The sequence below is a fragment of the Phalacrocorax aristotelis genome, chromosome 8, assembly GCF_949628215.1.
Source record: "Phalacrocorax aristotelis chromosome 8, bGulAri2.1, whole genome shotgun sequence".
Taxonomy (NCBI): domain Eukaryota; kingdom Metazoa; phylum Chordata; class Aves; order Suliformes; family Phalacrocoracidae; genus Phalacrocorax; species Phalacrocorax aristotelis.
The window spans coordinates 11197794-11217253 of record NC_134283.1 but is presented as its reverse complement, the minus strand read 5'-3'; the positions used below and the strand labels follow the sequence as shown (position 1 = coordinate 11217253).

At 42.0% G+C, this 19460-nt stretch overlaps 1 protein-coding gene across 1 annotated transcript in view; it reads right to left on the bottom strand.

The window, feature by feature from the left end:
* Positions 1 to 1735: 1735 nt before the first annotated feature.
* WTIP (WT1 interacting protein) overlaps positions 1736 to 19460 on the bottom strand; it is an 86036-nt gene continuing 68311 nt past the window's right edge. The window contains exons 4-8 of the mRNA XM_075101384.1: positions 11227 to 11289; positions 8632 to 8762; positions 7483 to 7534; positions 5586 to 5654; positions 1736 to 2850 (exon numbers count right to left, since the gene is read on the bottom strand). Coding sequence (XP_074957485.1) covers positions 2698 to 2850; positions 5586 to 5654; positions 7483 to 7534; positions 8632 to 8762; positions 11227 to 11289 — 468 coding nt within the window. The 3' untranslated portion in view covers positions 1736 to 2697. The remainder of the gene's footprint in view (positions 2851 to 5585; positions 5655 to 7482; positions 7535 to 8631; positions 8763 to 11226; positions 11290 to 19460) is intronic.

Below are 19460 nucleotides of genomic sequence, written 5' to 3'. Positions count from 1 at the left end.
TATTTTTACCATGCTGATACTTAACACATTGGAACTGAGTAGATCTACATGAGACTGACAAATTAACACGTGAAACAAAATTAGATATTCTGTTCTACAGTATGATCATTAAAAAAAAAAAAGGTATGGTATGTACATGTTAGACAGTGTGCTGTCCCTTGAAAACTATGTTGGAGCGGAAACTTGCTACCAAAGGAGGCAAAGCGCTAAGGAAGATACTGGCAGAAGACTGGACTGAACGCCACGGTAAGTCACCTTCATCTCTGGCCACTGGGATTTTATGGGATGGCTTGCTCACAGGAACAAACCCAAACCTTCTCTGTGTATTTTAATGGTTGTTTCCTTAATTTGGGTTCCTTAACTTATATTGTAAAGACAAGCAAGTAAAAAAGCCTCAAAGTGAAATGTGGTCCAAAGCAGCTTCCTTAAATGGAAATAGTATTACACTGCCACTGATGCTAAAAGTTCATCCCAAAGCTCTGATATCTTCCATGTTTGTAATAACCTTAAGGAACTGATCTAGTCATACAATCCAATTTAAGACTTTTTTTTCCCCCTTTTCTAGCATTTGCTGTTTGGGTGAGAGGCACACATACTTCCCCTTCCTTCTGAGGCTGGGCTGGTGACGATGACACAGAGGTGAAGGTTGCAAACGCACAAAAGTTGTGCACGCACTCAGCGTCCTCTCTTTTGCAGGCCAGGCCTCTTAGGTCACACTGTAGAAATGGGGCACTAGTTGCACTGTAATTCCTTCAAAACATGGCTATCACATTAAATGTTAATTATAAACTGATATATATTAATTAGAAAATGACTTTTTAGAGGAGCATCTGACTTGCGAAGGAGCTTTCAGTAGGACAGGTTAATCTAGGCCAATGGAAGTTTGGCAAAAGTTCAGGAAACATACCTTTTGTTCCTTAGTACCAGGAAAAAAAAAAACCAGTTCACAGGAATTTTTCCTGCCAACCCCCACCCCAAGGAAATTCCAGACTATCAAAAAGGTCTGTTAAGGCAGTTAATTATTCCACTTAGGAATTAGTTTCCATTGGATGCTCTTTGTACTTTTCAACAGCACCACAAATGGCTTAAAAAAAAATCAACGGAGCATAAGAAACTAAACTGCAATGGTGTTGCCAAATAAGTCAAGTCTTTCATCAGTCTGCGTGCTGAATTTAACACGGGATCATTTCCGAATGGATTGGTCAGATTCTCGATGTGTTGAGAACTGGAATGGAAATGTCCCAATTTACACATGCAGAGAATCTGGTCTGGTGTTTCCACTTCCTCTGGAGCAGAATAATTTTATTTTATTGTAATTTTGGATACAGTTAAAGACAGCAATGATGGATTTATTTAAAATATAAATTCAGGAAGGCTGGATCAATTCTCATGAGAATGCAAGGAATTTTTTAAACATACAGATGTGTGATTTGCATGTAAATCATCAACACATGGTAGAAAACAAACCATAAAAGAGATTCATCTAACTTCCTATATGGAAGACGTATATCTCCCCAGAGCTCTGAGGTTACTGTAAAAGCTTATGCAAAATATGAAAGTGTGTACATTCTATGTACATCTAATACTTGTTATAAAATACCAATGTTTCAATGGTCTGACTCTACATTATTATTTCTGCAAAACTGCACTTTGTTTTCCAATGAAGACAATCACTGTAATCAGTTCAAAAGCACATCTAGAAAAGAACACAAAGCTGAAAACATAATACAAAAACCACTGTCCCCCTCTTTTTTTTTTTTAATAACGTATCACCATACAATCATAAAGCAGTTGGTAACAAATGAAATCTTGTATAAAACAAGTAGTATAAAGACAAGTGTACCTTTGCATAGAAAGGGGGTGCTAACCCTATTAAACAAAAAACAGGTTTAAAAGATGAATTCTTTACTAAGTGCCAAATCACCAGGTTGATCTGAATGCATTTTCAAACCAGGACTACATTCATTCACAGCAACCAATGACAGATGTCTGTAACTTCCTTCAATGGTTATGACCCCACATGTGCCAATCTTCTGGATATATTCCTCTGTAATGTGGTTTTTCTATGCGATGCTTGCCATATTTCTTTAACAAGCTCAATAGTCTTTGGATGACTGTGGAACCTTGTAGGATGGAAAGCTGGCCTGACCCTTCTCAGAATGCCATTATTTAACCCATACTGAAAACCATCATTGCTAAAAAACACTTGTTTGCTCCCTAGTCACTACTTCTGGGAGTCTAAGTTTTTAAAAACGTGAGACTGTATTCTCTAAGACCAGAATTCAACAAAACTAGCTAAAATGCTAGCATTTATCTTATCATGCTTGCTGCAATATGATAAGGTGCTAACTTTTGGAAAGTAATTCTACACTCCTTACTTGGTGAAATCTCCACTGAAGGACAGTGAGCAGGGAGCACAGAGCAGCCCTTTGTACCTTTGTTTTTAGAAATGCTGCCATTTACAGTTACAGTTTAGTGGTGAATTATTTGTTCAAGTAGCTGGTGTCTGAGTCAAAATGTCTAGATAAAAGAATGCATAGGTACAAGATCAGAAAAGGACCCCTCACCTTTGATTTTAAAAAATAAATAGCTGGTTTAGATGGTTATTACTGGTATCTCATCTTTAAAAGAACAGGAAAGTCATTTTTAGATTTTTGTCTCCTCTTTCAAAAAGCTTACTGGGAATGGAAATGTCTTTCAGAGTTCTGTAACATGCATTGGATAGCTTGGAGGTGGATGTGATGGCAGTTTAATATTAAGGCGCCTGATATGACAGCCGTGGCAGAGCAAGTGGCCCTCTAATGGGTAACAGCGATGGCCTTCCTCATCATTGAGCTGCAAGCCACAGTCCTAGAAGAAACATACATATCCCAGATTCGTGATTGATTCAGGTAGGTCATCTCACAACAATGCTGATCTTCCCTGCATAACCCAGAGATCTTCCCACACCTCCAAAGCCAGTGACCTCAAGGGTTTTTGGTAGGTGGACCCTGGCTGTATCTCATATTAGGTAAAATGACATCACTGAAATCAAACAGACCAGCCTACAGCAGTACCCAACCCAGCGTTTGACCCTGACACATACAACCTAGAAGAGAGGTTAGAACAGAGAAGGGGCTAATTCTGCAACGAGGCAGCGAGCAAGAAATGGGGGAGCATAAGTGAGTAGAGAATGAGAGGAGTGGGGAAGAGGGGGAGATGAAACATGTTTTACTTCTGATGCAGGGCTGTACTTTCTCTAATTTGGAACTGAAAAAAACTGAAGACTTCAAGGCCAATGGTCCATCTTTAGTGGAAATATGTTAGTACCTCTGGGACTGGCACATAACTTCAGAGATGACATGGGAGGAATAGAGACAAAAAGAAAAACAACAATGATCCTGCCTGCTGAACTATTATGTACATTGCAATAGAGACAATCCTAGTTCTCAGTTGTTGTCATTATAATTTTGAGGATATTTAAAAGTCATGGAAGTTTTGGGCTTGGATTTGTTGTTTCAGGTATGTTAAATACTTAAAAATTGTTCCTGTGACCAGACCCGACAAACCAGAGATTCTGAGTATGTATCTATGCACTAAATAGGAAGGAGAAAAAAAAAAAAACAAAACCCTGATCAAGTTGGGCATATATGTCTTTTTAGGGTTGAAAACTGATGCAAAGTTTTAAATTACACACAAAGTATGATTTTTCAGCTTTCATAGCTCAAGTAAAAATCCTCAAGTTTTACAATGCTGAAATAAGAATGAAAAATAGGTTTTAAAGTAAGCTTTAAAACTGGAGGGTTAGCTTAGGGAGGCTTTTATTAAAGTTTCTGCCAAAGTGGTTTTTCTGTGTGTTACTATACATCAGATAATAACTTTACAGTCCTCTGTATAAGATTTAAAATTCTGTTCTTCATTAGAACTTAACAATTTCAGATACCCTACAGATGGGCCAAGGGTTCATCCTTTATCCCTCTCCAAAACTTGCTTTTCTGCAATGAGAAAGCCTGCCTTCTCAGTGGATGGGGGTCTATTGAGCTGTAAACCAGCTTTAACTTCTCAGCAGAGGTTAGGTGGTTGCACAAGAAGGAGATGACATAGAAAAGCAGCACAGTTTCCAAATGGACTACTGACTTTGTATGGCCACCAGGTTATGACAACAATAATGGCATTTCAGAGGTGGCTGCCTAAGTCACTGTAGCCTTGCAAAAGTCTCCATGTGAATACCTCAAAACACTAGCACTAAATTTTCTCACAGTATTTGGAGACAGCAGTGGCCCAGCGTCTACAGTTTGCAAGCCTGATTTGAGATCATCAGGCAGTAACCTACCCCTGTTAACACTGGGCTAAGCCCCTGATTTCTGTCCATAAATGCACTCTGCCATCCTGGGCAGATGTGGAGGCAGCTTGATTTGCCTCCAACTGGAAGGAGAATGGGGAAATGAATAATGAAACAGAACTGAAAATAAACCCCCATTGCGGCATTCTAATATAAAGTCAATAGCCTGAGAGAGAAGGGGAGGGAGCTGTCATCTTAGGTGAAGCCTGCACAAAGCAATAGCTGGGGGAAGAAGGAGGAGGGAAGTACAGCTCTCCAAAATGCTCTGATTTCCTATGCGAATTTATCTTTAAAAATTAATAGAAAAGGATGGAGTATCAGGTGTCTCTGTTGGAAGGAGATAGCTAAGTGGCTGGGGTCTTCCTTACATTTAGGTTCATATACATGGCAAGATGCCCTAAATTGTGTTGCTTTCTCCCTCAGCCAGCAGTCTTTTTGTAAAACCTTTTTGTGCAAAAGTGTACAGAAGGCAGTATTGCTGCATTCTTGCCTCTGGTGCTAAGACAGTAAGTAGCACAGTTAGGATCTATGTGGATATTGGCATGTTAGATCAGAGCATCAAACCTACACAAAAATGGACGTTTTGGGTTGCCCTGAATTAAGGAGTTTGTTTCCCTCCTCATGCTCCCAGATGCAGAGCTAGGACTGAATGCAGTTCTCCTCTTTGAAGCAAAAGCACTAATCCCACAACTTGATCTGCCCCGATAAACATTTAAATCTTCCGCACAAAAAGAAACCACTCCAAAAAAGTGACACAAAGTCCATGGTATCCCTGTCACTTTTCTAGTAAAGAATCAATATTCATTCAGCATGGATTCAGCACAGATCCTCTAGAAAAGCCCTCCACTGTAGGAGTGAAGGCCCTTCCCTGCACAGGCAATGTGAATTCAAGTCTCCTCAGATCAGAGACGCACAAGCTGTATCCAGCAATCAGGAAAAAAGAGAACTGGCACCTAATTCTTTGTTCTCTCCCCATCTAGAAGTATTGAGAAAATTCAACCCAAGCAACCAAACCCAGCTTTTGAGGTTAATGGGGGGGGGGAAGAACACCTAACTTGATACTGGAGACATCAGCACCACTTGCAGCCCAGCTAGCACTCATGCCTTTGCTGCCCTCCAGGAGCTGTGGGGCAGAGCCCTGCCTGCCCAGGCGCGAGAGCCAGCGAGCACACCCTGGAGTGTGCACCAGGCACCTTCCACAAAGCTGCTAGTTATCGGCAAAGCCTTGCCATGGGGTGGGCCAGCAGAGGTGCCCGATGCTTACCTCGCAGTGATAGCACTCCACATGGTAGTCTTTGTCCATTGACACCACCCGAATGGTCTCCTCTGAACCCTGTTGGGGAAGCAGAGAGAAGCTAAGTGTGGATTTGTAAGTGGTGTTTTCTCAATCTTCTTTCAGTGTCCAACCTATTGCTTTGGAGAGCTGTTTCCCTTTCTCTGCAGAGCAAAGCTCTGTGACCACTGAGGGTCTTGTCCCATGGTCCACAGCACTGCACCGCTGTTTTTGCTGTTTAGCAGCAGTGTGGGTGTTTGACGCATCTAAGCTGTAGAGGTCATTTGGGAAGTGTAGCCAAAACTTCATCCCCAAGGGACCAATTAGTCTCGAAATCAAATAATTTTCCAAGGGCACTCAGGATCTGTACAAACTACCAGCCAAAAACGATGACCTGCTGATTAGGTAACTTTTCCTTGTAGGCATCCCAGCCTGAGTTTTCCAGTACTTGTATTCCGCTCAAACCATCTGCCACACATCTACTTTGCACACGCACATGTCACTGTATGTACCCCATAGGGCTTTACATACCAGTCCAGCAGGTAATTATGTGCACAGGCCAAAACCTTGGTGTGCGGGTGGATGCAGTGCAGTTGTGTAATTCCTGGCTGAGCCCCAGGCCCTGTAGAGCAGCCCATACCCTTCTTGTAACCTCACAGACTCTTCCCCTGATCTACTCTGAAGCCAGAGCTCATTGCCCTGTTTCCAGTTCCAGGTGTGGTTACAGCATCAGATATGACATAAACTTTGTCTGAGAGAAGCTGTGGGCGAGTTCGTACCTGCACTGCTAGACTTGAACTAACCTAAGAAACCTCCATGGGAAAGAACATGGAGTCTATCCTGCTAGCCATCAGATGAGTCAGCAGTAGGGCTGCCTTTTCTTTTCTTAAACAGTCATTTTGTAAGACACAAATCCAGTGAAATTTACATGGGGATTTCCTCCTCACATCCTATCACCAGAACGAGCAGTTCTGGATCAGCCTTTATAAAATTTTAATTATGTGAGAGCTGGCCATTTAACAGAAATAATAATGCCAAATAGAGAGTAACGTGCAGAGTGATGGAGGTGGGCATGCCAAGAGGTGCTAGCCACAGGCTTTACTAGGGCACAGCAGCTTATAAGATGCAAGCTCTGGCTCTACAAACATAATAAGAGGAAAAGGAGGGAAGTGCTGAGGCCCTCGCTTATAAATGCGCTGATCATTGACCTCAGCAATGGGAACTCAAGAGGGTCCTGCACTCACCAGAGTATGAGGAAGCACCACTGCAGGCAGGCAGAAAGGGATGTCTTAATGCAGGAGCCTTATCATGCTAACTATACTGTCAGGATAGGCTGACGTTGCAAGCAGGTCATTCACCTGACTTCCGTTTTAGCCAACTTTTCTGCTGCCTTTTCCACCCCTTTAAGCACTTTCATTACACTACCACCCCAGGATGACAGACTGTATGGCCTTTGCACAGGGTCAGGGTAACCCTCAGACATCTTTTCAAGTTTGGGCATCTTAACAGATCCTCTTCAGAAACGCAAACATAGCAGACAAGGAAAATTGCTACTTGAGCTAATAGGAGATTCTGAAAATAAACAGAGCTTTACGTCTTGGGTTGTTCTTGGAGCCCCAGTCAGGGCTTTCAATGAAATGAGATTTATAACACCATAATTGAGACCTGGAAAGCACCCTAAAGATACAGTACTATGGTGCACAAGTAGTATGACTATTACAACCTCTGGGACTGTTTGGGAGTGACTTACTGCTGAACTGTATTTAATTTAGTATCTGACACAGCATAGATTCTGGAAGAGGGAGGAAAAGCATCTAATGTGTTTTTAGGAAGTGTTCATATGCCAACAGCTGTTTTCTCTGAAGAGTCAGTGCATGTTAACATGTACCTGTGCTGGTAGGATCGGCTGGTTACAGGAAGCGCATTTTGGTGCAAAAACCCTAGGGTGCAAGAAAAAAGTGTTCAAATCACATTTAAAGCTTCTTCAAAAAGTAGAACCAAGAGAGTTATTCTAACCATGCCTTGGTTTTAGCAAAATGTAGATCCACAGGATTTGAAACGCCTCTAAATGTTTGATGATATTAGGGAAAAGGAGATGTGGAAGAGGCTGATCTACCCCAGCTTTATTGCTTAGGTCTTCCTGACCTCTAAGCATAGTGAATCTAGCCCTCTTCCCACATATGCCCTTTCTCTTACCTTCCTTTACTCCTAAAGCCATTCAAGTTCTTCCAGAGACTTGCTGCTTTGACTGCAAAGCAGCTCCTGACTTGGCGACTGTCACTATCTGACATCAGGAAGACACAACCATGCTAAATAGGAGAGGGGCTGATCATGGGTAGGATCTACTCAAACCAAATACATCAATGATTATATTATCCACAGCTGTGTTTTACAACAATCACCGAGCCAACATTCAGTCTATGATTGTAATACAGTCAACTTGGAACAAACAGGCTTGAGTTCAGTGTGATTTACTCTTGCTGCATTAGCTGAGTTACTGGTTGACTGGAGCTAAGAGCATTCATGTTGCCTTTGAGCAGGAGCAGAAAGGAGTCCAAAAGCAATCACTTAAAGCACAAAACTTTTTCTCAGTTGAGGCTAAAATCATTCTAGTGCTAGCTGCTACATGTCTCCTGTCCGGTCTAGGTTAACCTAACTTACACTCGCCAGAGTCATGTACTAGCACAACCTCAACTCTTGGGAACAGCCAGCAGAACCTGCCATCACTTGCAGAATTAGCCCAATCTAATTAGTATTTAAAGTCCTGAAAGAAGTAGAGAAACAGCCACTGGAGGAGTACATCCTCTGACACAACTTGATTTTCAACCTCATCTGGCCACTGTATGCTACACGAGGCCCATAAAGTGACCTTTCATATAACTTTAAAATACTTTACAAATGCAACGAGTGAGAGCATCACTTGAGGGACATCTGAGCAAATAGGAATGACCCCTTTTATCTAATGCAAGGCTTACAGTTATACCAATAATTTAACTACTGTAATTTTTCTAAGCATACAATGGATTTGCAGACTTACGTATGGTAGTCTTTGACACAGTAAATATTGTTCTCCACATCTACAGTGAAGGGGACTCCATCCAAACACTCGTTACACACCACACAGCGGAAGCAGCCAGGATGGTATGACTTTCCAAGAGCCTGTAATATCTTAAGAGGCAAACAGCAAAATAAGCAGATGCATGATTACATGAGATCCTCCCATATACTGCTGCTGTGTCTGATTCTTAGTAGTGACAGTGAGAAAAGCACTTCAGGATGAAATTACCACTCTGCAGATCTGTCAGCAAGGGGCCTTTTAAAACAATCAACTTGCTTGTTTCAGTAGGCTCCCAATAAAGAGGGAAAAACTGTGAAAATCATGCTAACGCCCATTAGTCTTAGCTCTGCAGGGCCAATACTGCCAAGAGAAATTAAAAACGGCTTCAGAGACCAGTTCTTGGAAAAATCTGTTACAGCCAAATACAAGTTACTGGGATAGAGAGTTAATTCACAAAACTTAATAGGCTGTGACAGACAGAATCCAAACCAGTCATTACTCAAAAAGTAAAATAAAAAAACAAGCAAATAAATAGGTGTCCCTTTGCTAATTAAGGATCCTAATCCACCACAGTTACTGATTGCTTACCACTCAGTCATAGGGGCCCATGCATTACCACTAAAATTCCATCTGTATCCATGGGTTTGGATACAGATCCATCCTTCTGCCCAGACTTTTCCCATGCTGACCTTCCCTATTGCATTTTAAAGGTTTCAAGAAAAGCCCTGATGTGGTCTCAGCTATGCTACTACAGAACCAATCCCCTCCCTCCTGGTGTCCTTGTATGTAACGCTCAGTGTGGCACAGGGACATCGAGGATGAAGCCCATGAACAAACCTCTGGGAAGAGTGAGGTATGGTATCATCTTTGGGCAGCTCTCAAGAGGTTATAGCACCAATTACATGGCTATAAGAAATACCTTTGGAAGGTAATTTCAAAAAGTATCCGCTAGCAGCAGTGCTGAGCTTGGAGCTGCTCATAAGCTAGAGATGAAAAATCTCCACAGGCCAAGTTCTCATGGCCCAGTAGATGAGTCTATGAATAAAGATCAAATCAACAGGAAATAAGAAGTGGTGTATAGGAAAAAATGCACACAGTCAATTTAATTTAACCTTTTTTTTTCCCTCTAATGAAACCCTATAGCTCTCCATTCAGCGAGTGGTATCAGACTCCACTTGGTTTTCATGCCTGTTCCTACCCAGAAACAACTTGTTTCTGTGCATGTGTTGCTATCTAGGCAGCTATGTAACACACGCTGTTAGCCTGGCGTGGTTGTGCAGCAACCCCTTTGCGCAGAGCAACTCCTAATTCAACCGCACTTCCAGCCTTGAACAGCTCCAGTTGCGCCCAAGCCTGCGGGGCTGCAGCTCTGCTCCTTAGCTGTACGCAGGCACCACTACTGTGCAGGCACGTTTGTTGTCTGTGCGCTCCCAGGGAGGAACGCGAAGGAATTAGTCAAATAAGACTGCTTAATTCCTGGAGCTCCCAGAGCTGTTTCCTTTTGTGAAAGCATACTTGCTGGTGGGAGAAAGGCAGACAAGCACCTGCCAAGCTTCCAGCTACTGAGCTCCACCAACGAGATCTTATGGACTCTTGCCTAGGATTCTGCAATTAAAGGCCAGCTCAAAGCATGCAAGTCAGGGTACCCCTCCCCCTCCCAGCATGACACAACTCCAGAAATTTGCTCTTGGGCTAAAACGAACAATATCCTTGTCCAACCAGTGGTGCCAGGATGTGAGCCAGAATCCTCATTAGTGAAGTCTCCGTTCCAGCTCCTACTGAACCTCCGTGTTTGCAACGCAATAGCTACTTCTATTAGGCACACTGAAGTTCGTATACATTTTAAAGCAAGAAGAAAATAGATATACTACATGATCTGCACTCCTTCAATACGCAAGCTACTTCATTTTGTTTGGGAATTTCTGCTTAGGAAGAACAGATTAAATTCTTCCTGCTTTGACCCACTGAAATGATGCCAGCAGTATCTGGCCCAAACCATAGTCCTTTGATTTTTTTTTTTTTTTTTTAATTATAAAAGTAACTCTGACTGCTGACTCCCTACAAATCCTAGTGGAGATAATGCTTTTTAAGTGATGCGGAGCAAGCGGCAGAAGGTAAATAAAGCAAGTCACAGAGCAGGCAACAAACCTCAGGACTATTGATAATGTCCCTCTCTCCAGCCCAGATTCCATCCACTTGACAGAGCTCTGGCTATTCTACTGTCTTACAGAGCACAGCCTCTCTTTTCCTTTACCATGTTCTCATAAAAAACTGTACTGTATTTCCCCTTTTAGTACTAAAATTTTAGTTGTTTTTATTTTTTTTAAACTGTCATATGGCAAACCAACAGCTTCCCATGACCTCAGGCAGAAAAGAAGCCCAACTTACTGTACTCAATAGTAATGGAGCATGAAGATATTCTTATATATTTACTGCTCAGTTTCAAAAATTACCTGGATAGCAATGAAGACACAATGATGGTCCTACTAGGGAAAAAGCACAATGTCTCACAGTGCACTCCCCAAAGTATGTGAAAAGCAAGCTACCCCGCGGTTAGGAATTCAGATCTCTTACCATTTCCATTATGAGGTGTCCACAAACAAAGCACTTGTCTGCTGTTTGCTGAAAACCTGAATACTGTTCAAATGACAGAAAAGAAAGGATTATTAGTACACACTCCTCTAGCTACAGAAATACCTTTTAACTGAATGCTGCACTACCTTCCAGCCTGTACTTGATGATAGCAAACTATATAATAGGTTTGGGAGATAGCGACTCAGAAGCCTTCGTTCTCCTCCTGCCACATGCTCAGATACCATCTTAGCCTTCCGACCCACTGCAAGATTTCTACTGAGATTTCCAATGTGACAATATCATTTAAGTTTGGTTTCTATTTTGAAGCCTATTTGGCGAGGTTGTGTTTGGTGTGCTGCAATTAGCCTGAATTCACTCTTGTTGTTGAAGTAAATAATATAGGACTTACCTCCCAACTCCTGCTCAAGTTAGTGACCAGACACTTACTGGCCTCAGGTTTTGGACCTACGTTTTACTCAGTGCTATGTACGGACTAGAAAAATTAAGACAGGTGCAAGGACAATTTAGCTGCATCACGGACACCAAACTTTTTAACCAGGGAAGAAACTAAAAGCCCAGTTGTAGGACCTCAGGCTCCCTGCACAACATGGGCAGCAGTAAGGTACCTCAGGAGGCTGATACAAACCCCAACCGTCAGCCCATGCTCCAGCCTGCAGTGGGAAACGGGAAGGCTGGGCAGGCCTGGCAGCAGAGCCCTCTCAGGTTTGGTGCTGGGGGCATGGCAGCATGGAGATGCTTTGCTCACTTGGGGCCAAAACTCTGTGTCACCTGCCTGAGTGTTTTTGACCTTATCTTAGTACTTGCGTCCCCCAAAGCAGATCCTGTTTCAGATGCCAAAGTCTGTCTTTAGGTCTGTGTTTAGAGGTATAAAATACCCCATCAAGGTTATCAGGCCAGATGACTGACATACCAAATGACTACCCTACAGGCAAGAGGCATTTACCTGAAGAACCCCAGCCATGTAATTTTGAAACTGGTATTTGCAGTGGCTGAACTTCACCCTCACCCAGTGCCTCCCTGTATAAGCGAAGTGCTGCATGTGCGCTCTTTCCTGGCAGAGGGAAGGCGTGCCCATGTGTTTGTATGGTATTGCAGAGTGATGCTTATTTCAGCAATAAGGTTGTAGCAAAGCTCACCTGAATTGTACTTTAGTTGCATAAGATAAAAGACAGGGAATGGGGAGGATGCATGTAAACTGGACTCTTCTCCCAGAGCACAGGTTAATTGGCTCTGGCATCTAATGCACCCTCAGAGCCTCAGCCCAACAGAGCTCATGGCTTGCTCCAGTCCCTCCTTGATTTAGTGGGGATTAACTGTCCCCCCCCAAAAGCCAGTGGTTCCCAGTCTAGAACTGCCGTATGTTTTCCTTTTTATTGCTGAGGGATTACACATAATTTCAGATCAATAGGTTGGAGACAATTATTGTTGTTATGCCACAAAGTGATTATGAAGGAAAAGGTCTCTCAGACACTTTGACAGGCCCAGAAAGTCAGTAAATGATGGTTTAGCAGCTGTCACAGCTCCAGATTTACTACACACTGAGGAACACAGCTCATGCGATCCTAAGAAACTTTGAAACTTCTTCACAGAAGACCGGGGTGTTGAGGAACAAATACTGAGGTGAGCAGCCCTAGCTGGCCATTTCTGCAAGATGCTGGGTTTTTGCCTCCTCCTTCTTACTGATGCAGAAAAAAAAGGCCTCACTACTTGGATGCTTCTTAGCTGCACTGTATCTGAGTAACCATCTGGCTATGGCTAGACTATTTCCTAAGATTGCAAACTCGAGGGTTACTGGAAACAGGTGGGTAGGTCCTAGTGGTGCAGACAGCAGAGGATTAACAATAGTACAAACCAGCTAATTCTAAAATTCTGCTGGAATTAATTTATCAGTAGCATCTGGCTGTCATTTGATAAGGAATGCAAAGGAGCATTTACCCGGCTATTGATTAAGAGGGAATATTATTCCCCAGGGACAGAATGACATAGTGGTCTGATTAATGTCATTTATTGCTAACTAGATTGTCATAAATTATACTGTTTGTCAGAAAGAAAGGTTTTGCTGACACAAAATCACTCTTGTATGACTAACCCTATTAAATTAAAACCATGATTTGTTTTTAACAAGAGAATTGTTATTTGTCAAACATATCCAAACCCATTTAAGACGACTTTGCAAAATGGCACTAAGTCTAATAGCAATGATAAAATATTTCATGGGCTTGGGAAGCTGTCCTTTACTGCTACACTCCTTTCTGATCCCAGGCAAACTGGAGGCCTGATTCAGCAAGATCAGCATTTTGGATTCAGCTCTGCTTGTGCTTTAAATCCATTTGGACTGGAAAAGAATAACAGCCTTGGATCCCAGCAGCCCCATTTTCTACATGCTGGTAGTACTGTGGACACTGCTGTTTAAAGGTAAACAATGATTTTTTCGCTACATTTTTGTAGCTCACCTGTCAACCTCTGCTTTGCAGTGTTTGTTCTTAACTTGGAGAGTTCAATCAGGGCTGGTATGCTAAATTTTCAATTTTAGAAGAAGAACTTAACAACATAGCCTTAAAATACTAATTAACATTGGCAGCCTCTGTCTTGGAAGCTTTTAATTATTATTAACCTCTACAAATCTTGTGTGTGCAATGAGAGGTGTCTTGCTCCAGACTGCAGACAAGGCAGAATGGCCTCTCTATTAGCTTTCAGCACACTCAAGATCCTCCCCAATGGTGAGTTCCCGGCGTGGCTGGGTGGAAGAAGCACTGGTGCCCCAGAACTTGTGAACTAAGGAACTACAAGAGAGAAGGAGGTTATACTCTACAGACTCATAGCTTCTCTTATTACTGACACAGTTGGAGGGGGAAAAAGCTTTTGTGCACACCAGTCCTCCCTCACAATCTGGGGACGTGAAGAACAGATTGATGTGAAACAGTGAAGTAATACAGGCTGATGGGCAAGACCCAAGTGGAGAAGCCTGTGCTTCCTGTACACATGGTGTTTTGTATGTACAATTTCATTTGGGATGTAAGCAGCACTGGGCTCAATTCTAGCCTTACTCTATAAGGGTTTCAAATGTGCCATGTTTCGGGGTTTTTTTTGTGTTTGTTTTCTGTTTCTTTTGTTTTGTTTGTTTAAATATTTTGTTTGCTGACCTATAAGATGATGTAAATACAGACCAATCTCAAACTAGACAGAAAGGTTCAGAAGTCTACAGACAGTCTGTACCCAGGACAAATATGAAGCATATTTTTGAACCTTCCCAAACATTCATTATAGATGCTCATTACCCATATATAAAAACATTGAAAGAAGTTGTTATAAAAAGAACAGCTCTGAAATTCAAAGCGGAAAATGAAGTGTAACCCTTTACTCTCACTTCTGTGACATAGAAATAAGATTGTAGTTACCAGGATGCAAAGAAAACAAGTGCATTTTTAAGAGCTGGTATATTGTTTTTCCTGATTTCTTAGTTTGGTCCCAGTTATTTTTTCCAATATTTACCTTGTCCCTGAGTCTATCCCAAGATAATAAAATCTCATTTTATACGCATGAATCAAGACTCTAACCAAACTCCCCAAAAATACTTATATAAGATAAGACGCTGGGAAACTAAATAAACCTCAAGAAATATGTTAATTATGTTAGAATAGAAGAGTAAAAATAAAGCAGAAGACTTGGCTGGCTGAACTTTTCTTTTGTTTGCTGTCCACTATAACTTCGATTATCAAACAGTCAAAAAAATCTCTAATTATTCTGTGCAAGAGTCTTTGTTTCAGTGTAAGAAGAAAACAAGTCCCCTTCTGTCCTAAATATTTAGGCCTGTTAGTGTCCTCCTGTGATAATCTTGGGGTTTAACTCTTCAGTTTAATGTGCAATATATCAAAAAGAAATTGACAATCAATTTTGAGCAAATAATGAACAATTATGCATGGAGGATAATCCTCCAAAGTACTATGAGAAACAATTTCTCCTGTCTGCCCTCAGTCCTGTAACCTATCTTGGTTGTCTACCCAGGGTCTTTTAAAGTTTGATGTTCTTATCATGATTTTCAAGAGCAAAAACATTCAGGAAAAAAGCATGCCTGAAAAAGGCTTCAGGACCCTAAGTTTCTACCTTAGACAACATCAGATCTTTGAAAAGACATGTCGCTTCTTCTCCTTCACATGCCTAACCGTGCCAAGGAGAGGCTGATGCACTTCCCTGCTGTTATGCACTCAACAAAACAAAACCTTTCTCCTGGAAACAGACCCTGGAATCTCATTCAGACTCATTTGCTTCTTTGATGAGGATGTCCAAAACCTGCTAAAGGTTTGTGCAAGCAGATCGACTGGGTTACATTTCAGTAGGTGTGGCAGTTGCTGCCCCGGTAATGGTATGAAGCCGTAAAAACTACAATTCACTGTTACAGCACCACAGAGTCACTGAATGTGATTGCTCAGCCTAGACTTGAGACTCCTACTCTTTTATGCTTTAAGGGCTTTTGAGAGGGATGATCAGGAGTTTTTGCCAAAATGCTTCAGGCATTTAATTCTGAAAACTAATTTCTGAATTGGGTGCTATACTAATAATGTATTCCATCCCCAGGCTGCCTGTAATCCCTCAGACTCTCTTCTCCTTGGTTTCCCATTAGCAGAGCATCTGTCTTCTCGCTGCTTTATTGTTTGCTCTCTGCATGGGACCCTCAGTACATGGGATACAACAATGCAAGAAATTCATGGGATCACGTTAGGAGAGGGAAAGAATATCAAATTTGGTTTCACGCAGATGGGGTTTTGTTGGTTTTTTACACACATATTTAAATGCAGCGATTAAATTGAACTGAACAAAACAGGGCCTTCTCAGGCTCAAAGATACAGGAGCCTCATGGCAGGTGGCAGAGATTAAACTAAAGGAAAATAGTTCAGAACTTTACTCTTCATCTTGCTGAAACCCCTTCAAATACCCTTTTGGTTCACCCTGCCTTGCTGCCAGTGAGGAAACGCTACCACAGCATCTTATCTTCTTGCTTCTGCGTTTCAACTTTGTTATGTCTGAAGGACATGGGTAGGGGCAAGGAGGGACCTCATGTTCTGCACAGAGGTAACAGTTGGTCTGGCCATGACAAAACCCTGCCAAAAATGAGGAATTTGGCTGATAGCTAACTTTGCCTTAGCAGTCAGGCATTTTATAGCCTCTGAGAAGGGAATAGCGATTTACTTTCTACAGAGACCCACGTGTGAGCACTCACCAAGGCTACCTTCTGTCTAATTAATAGTCAACAATGATTTTCTTACGTAGATCTTCCTTAAACAAACTCCCGTGGAAGCTTCGTAGTGACAATGATCAAGAAAAAAGCCTGAAGCAACAATTTTAACTCTGCGTCATATTGCCCAAAATCTATTGATTCATGATGTACAGCACTTCATATTGCACAGCACTATACTCTTGCTGTGGGTTATTTATTGTCTCTGCTACCATCCATTATGTATACTGTGAAAGAAACAGTCTACATTAGAACATATCTTCCTGGGGGAAAAAAAATATCTGAATTTTATTCAAAACAGTTGTTGAAACATTTCAAAACATAACAGCAACTAATACCAATGTTTACTACAGAAGTGGAAACACACCACTTTCTCACTTTTTTCCCCTAACTCCCCATTAGAAAAAAAAGTAATGCTGTTGTGCTTACAAGTGTTTGGCAGGAGTTACACATAATTAGAAAGACGTCTAGTTCTTTTAAGTGTGCTTCAGTTATTGTAATTTACTTTACAATGTAATATTAAGAAAAATGGGATAATCTGACTTTTTGGATGCCCATCTCAAGAGGAAATAGGGGAGTGACTATCTGGCATGAAACCGATTGGACTTTGTAACACGCTCTTCAAAATATTCCACTAGCAAATTTAATATATGGGATAGCTGCAAAAGCTAGTACAGTGATACATTTCAGAAAAAAACCCATCTTTGCCCTTCCTTGTCTATTTTGTTATGGGCCAGACAGTGATTCCTGTGACCCATTTTAACAATCTGTAACCCAGTTCAGGAAAAGCTGAGCATCCTTTTAGTCAATACAGACCTCACATATTGACATTTCATCACATTATGTTTATGTACATTATCACCTGGGTCTAGGTACTGCCTCTGTATTGCTCTTCTATAAACTTGAGAGATTTTTCTAGACTCCAGTTGGTCTCCTATTTCAACACACCAATTTTCTTCAATTAGCAGACCTGCAGTTTGCCATGCCACGCAGTGTTTGCAGCATTCACCCTTAGTTTCTCAGCCTTGGTGCCAATATTTTTATGTGGGCCCTAGCTTTAAAAATTTGTCCTCTGGGATGAATTCCTGGGAGAAAATCCAGACCCCCCCCTTGAAGTCAATGGGACTTCTGCCACCAGCTTCAGTGGACTTGTAACTTCTTGATACGGGATACAACACTACAGTATTGTGTTGCAATGAGAGGTGAACCCAAACTGCCAGCTCTACACACCCTTCGTGTTGATTCACATTGAAGTCCAAAGTGCAGAGGCCAATCAATATTTGACTATCCCTAAATATTTTGAAATTTGAATTTTAAGCCCATCTGTAGATTTGATGCAACACTTCAATTCAGAATACCCTAATTAATCATCATTACTGTCAAATTTGTTTATAAAATAAAACCAGGACGACTGGCATACTTCAAACTTAGGAAAAACTAAGGCAGGAAAGTATTCAAATTTTTCTGGTGGGGAGGGGCTGAAGCAAGACGCACAAGTAACAACATGAACTTCACTCCCTCATGCGCCAGTTATAGTAACATGCTATAATCTGTTTGCTGTTGTTTTCAATGACAGTATTTGGGAGCACAGCAACGCTCAGCATTCCTGATGCCTGTCCTACGCCATGAGCGCCTTGAAAATGCTCACAGACTTCCTTATGCTTCTGCACATCAGGAATATTGCAGCAAATCCCTTTCCAAGCTTTGATTCTATCATGGTGTTAAACATACCAATGAACACTCATGTCTGTCAGTTCTCTGACCAGAATATGCATTTTAATACCAAGGTTCCTAAATACAACATCCTCACAGTTATCTTGAGCTCTATTTGCTCTGTGATTCCCATTAGATACAAAGCCGACACAAGCTGTAACTTTAATCATTTACCTTTTCAACTGAGTCTGTTTTTTCTGAGAGTCTCGCTAGGCAGCAATGGGCTCTGACTAATGCACTAGTCCCACTGCTCACCTCCCAAGGGGGATCTCCAAACATTTATACTCACTGAGATGGAAAATCAAACCTCTGGCTCCAGCTGACACCAGCTTCCATTACACTAAATAAAAACTATCTTCCTAGAGCCCCAGCAAATGGGATGGGCCATTTCCCACACTGCCAGGCTTGGAAAACAGCATGTGCACAAACTGAGAATAGCAGCCTCGTCAGTATTAACACTTATATTGCAGCCACACCTAGGGGCCCAAATTAAGGTTGTCTTGTGCTTGGTGCTACAGGAGATGAAGGTGCAAGCCCTGCTCTTATAAACTGATCACCCAGCTAGTCCTCTGTTGATATCCTGTTCCCTTCCTCCATGAAAGGCTGATGATATCCATTTGTCATGTCCCTACCAGTCTTGCGCACCCTGATCCTTTTGCATTTCTAAAAAAAAAAAAATGAGAGTTTTACAGTTGTGGATGTAAGACAAGGCCCTGTATGTTCTCTGTAGCCAACTTTTGCATTGCAGTGGCCAGTGGCGGAGCAAAGAGGCTACAGCTGTAGCAAGGAGGACAGAGTCCTGAGCAGGTACCAGTTGCCACTGTAGGGGAGAGAAGAATCAGAAGACCCAGCAGACTGGATGAAGAGAAGGAAGACTTGAGAGGCAGCCTGCAGGGTTGCAAGGCACAGCTCTGTTGGGGCTGTTGGCTGCTTGCCAGCCCTTCCCACCACAGCCTCAGCCCTTGCCTCTCCGTGGCAGGAAGGAATGAGGCCAGGGCAGGGAGCCGCAACGGCACAAGCACGCAACCATCACAGCGGCTGGCCACCGTCTGGGCTGGGAAAGGCAAAAAGGGGACACCCAAAGGCCTTCTGGAGGCTTGCAACGCACTAATTCTCTCTTTGTGGTTGGCATGTGCAAAGCAAAGTTTTTAGAGCCTTTCTCTTTGAGGATTTATGGGCAAAGTGACAGATCTTCCACCAGTCTTACTCACTGAAATGGATGAACAGCTTTAGATGAAACTTTCAACAGCTAATGACAGCAAAGTTA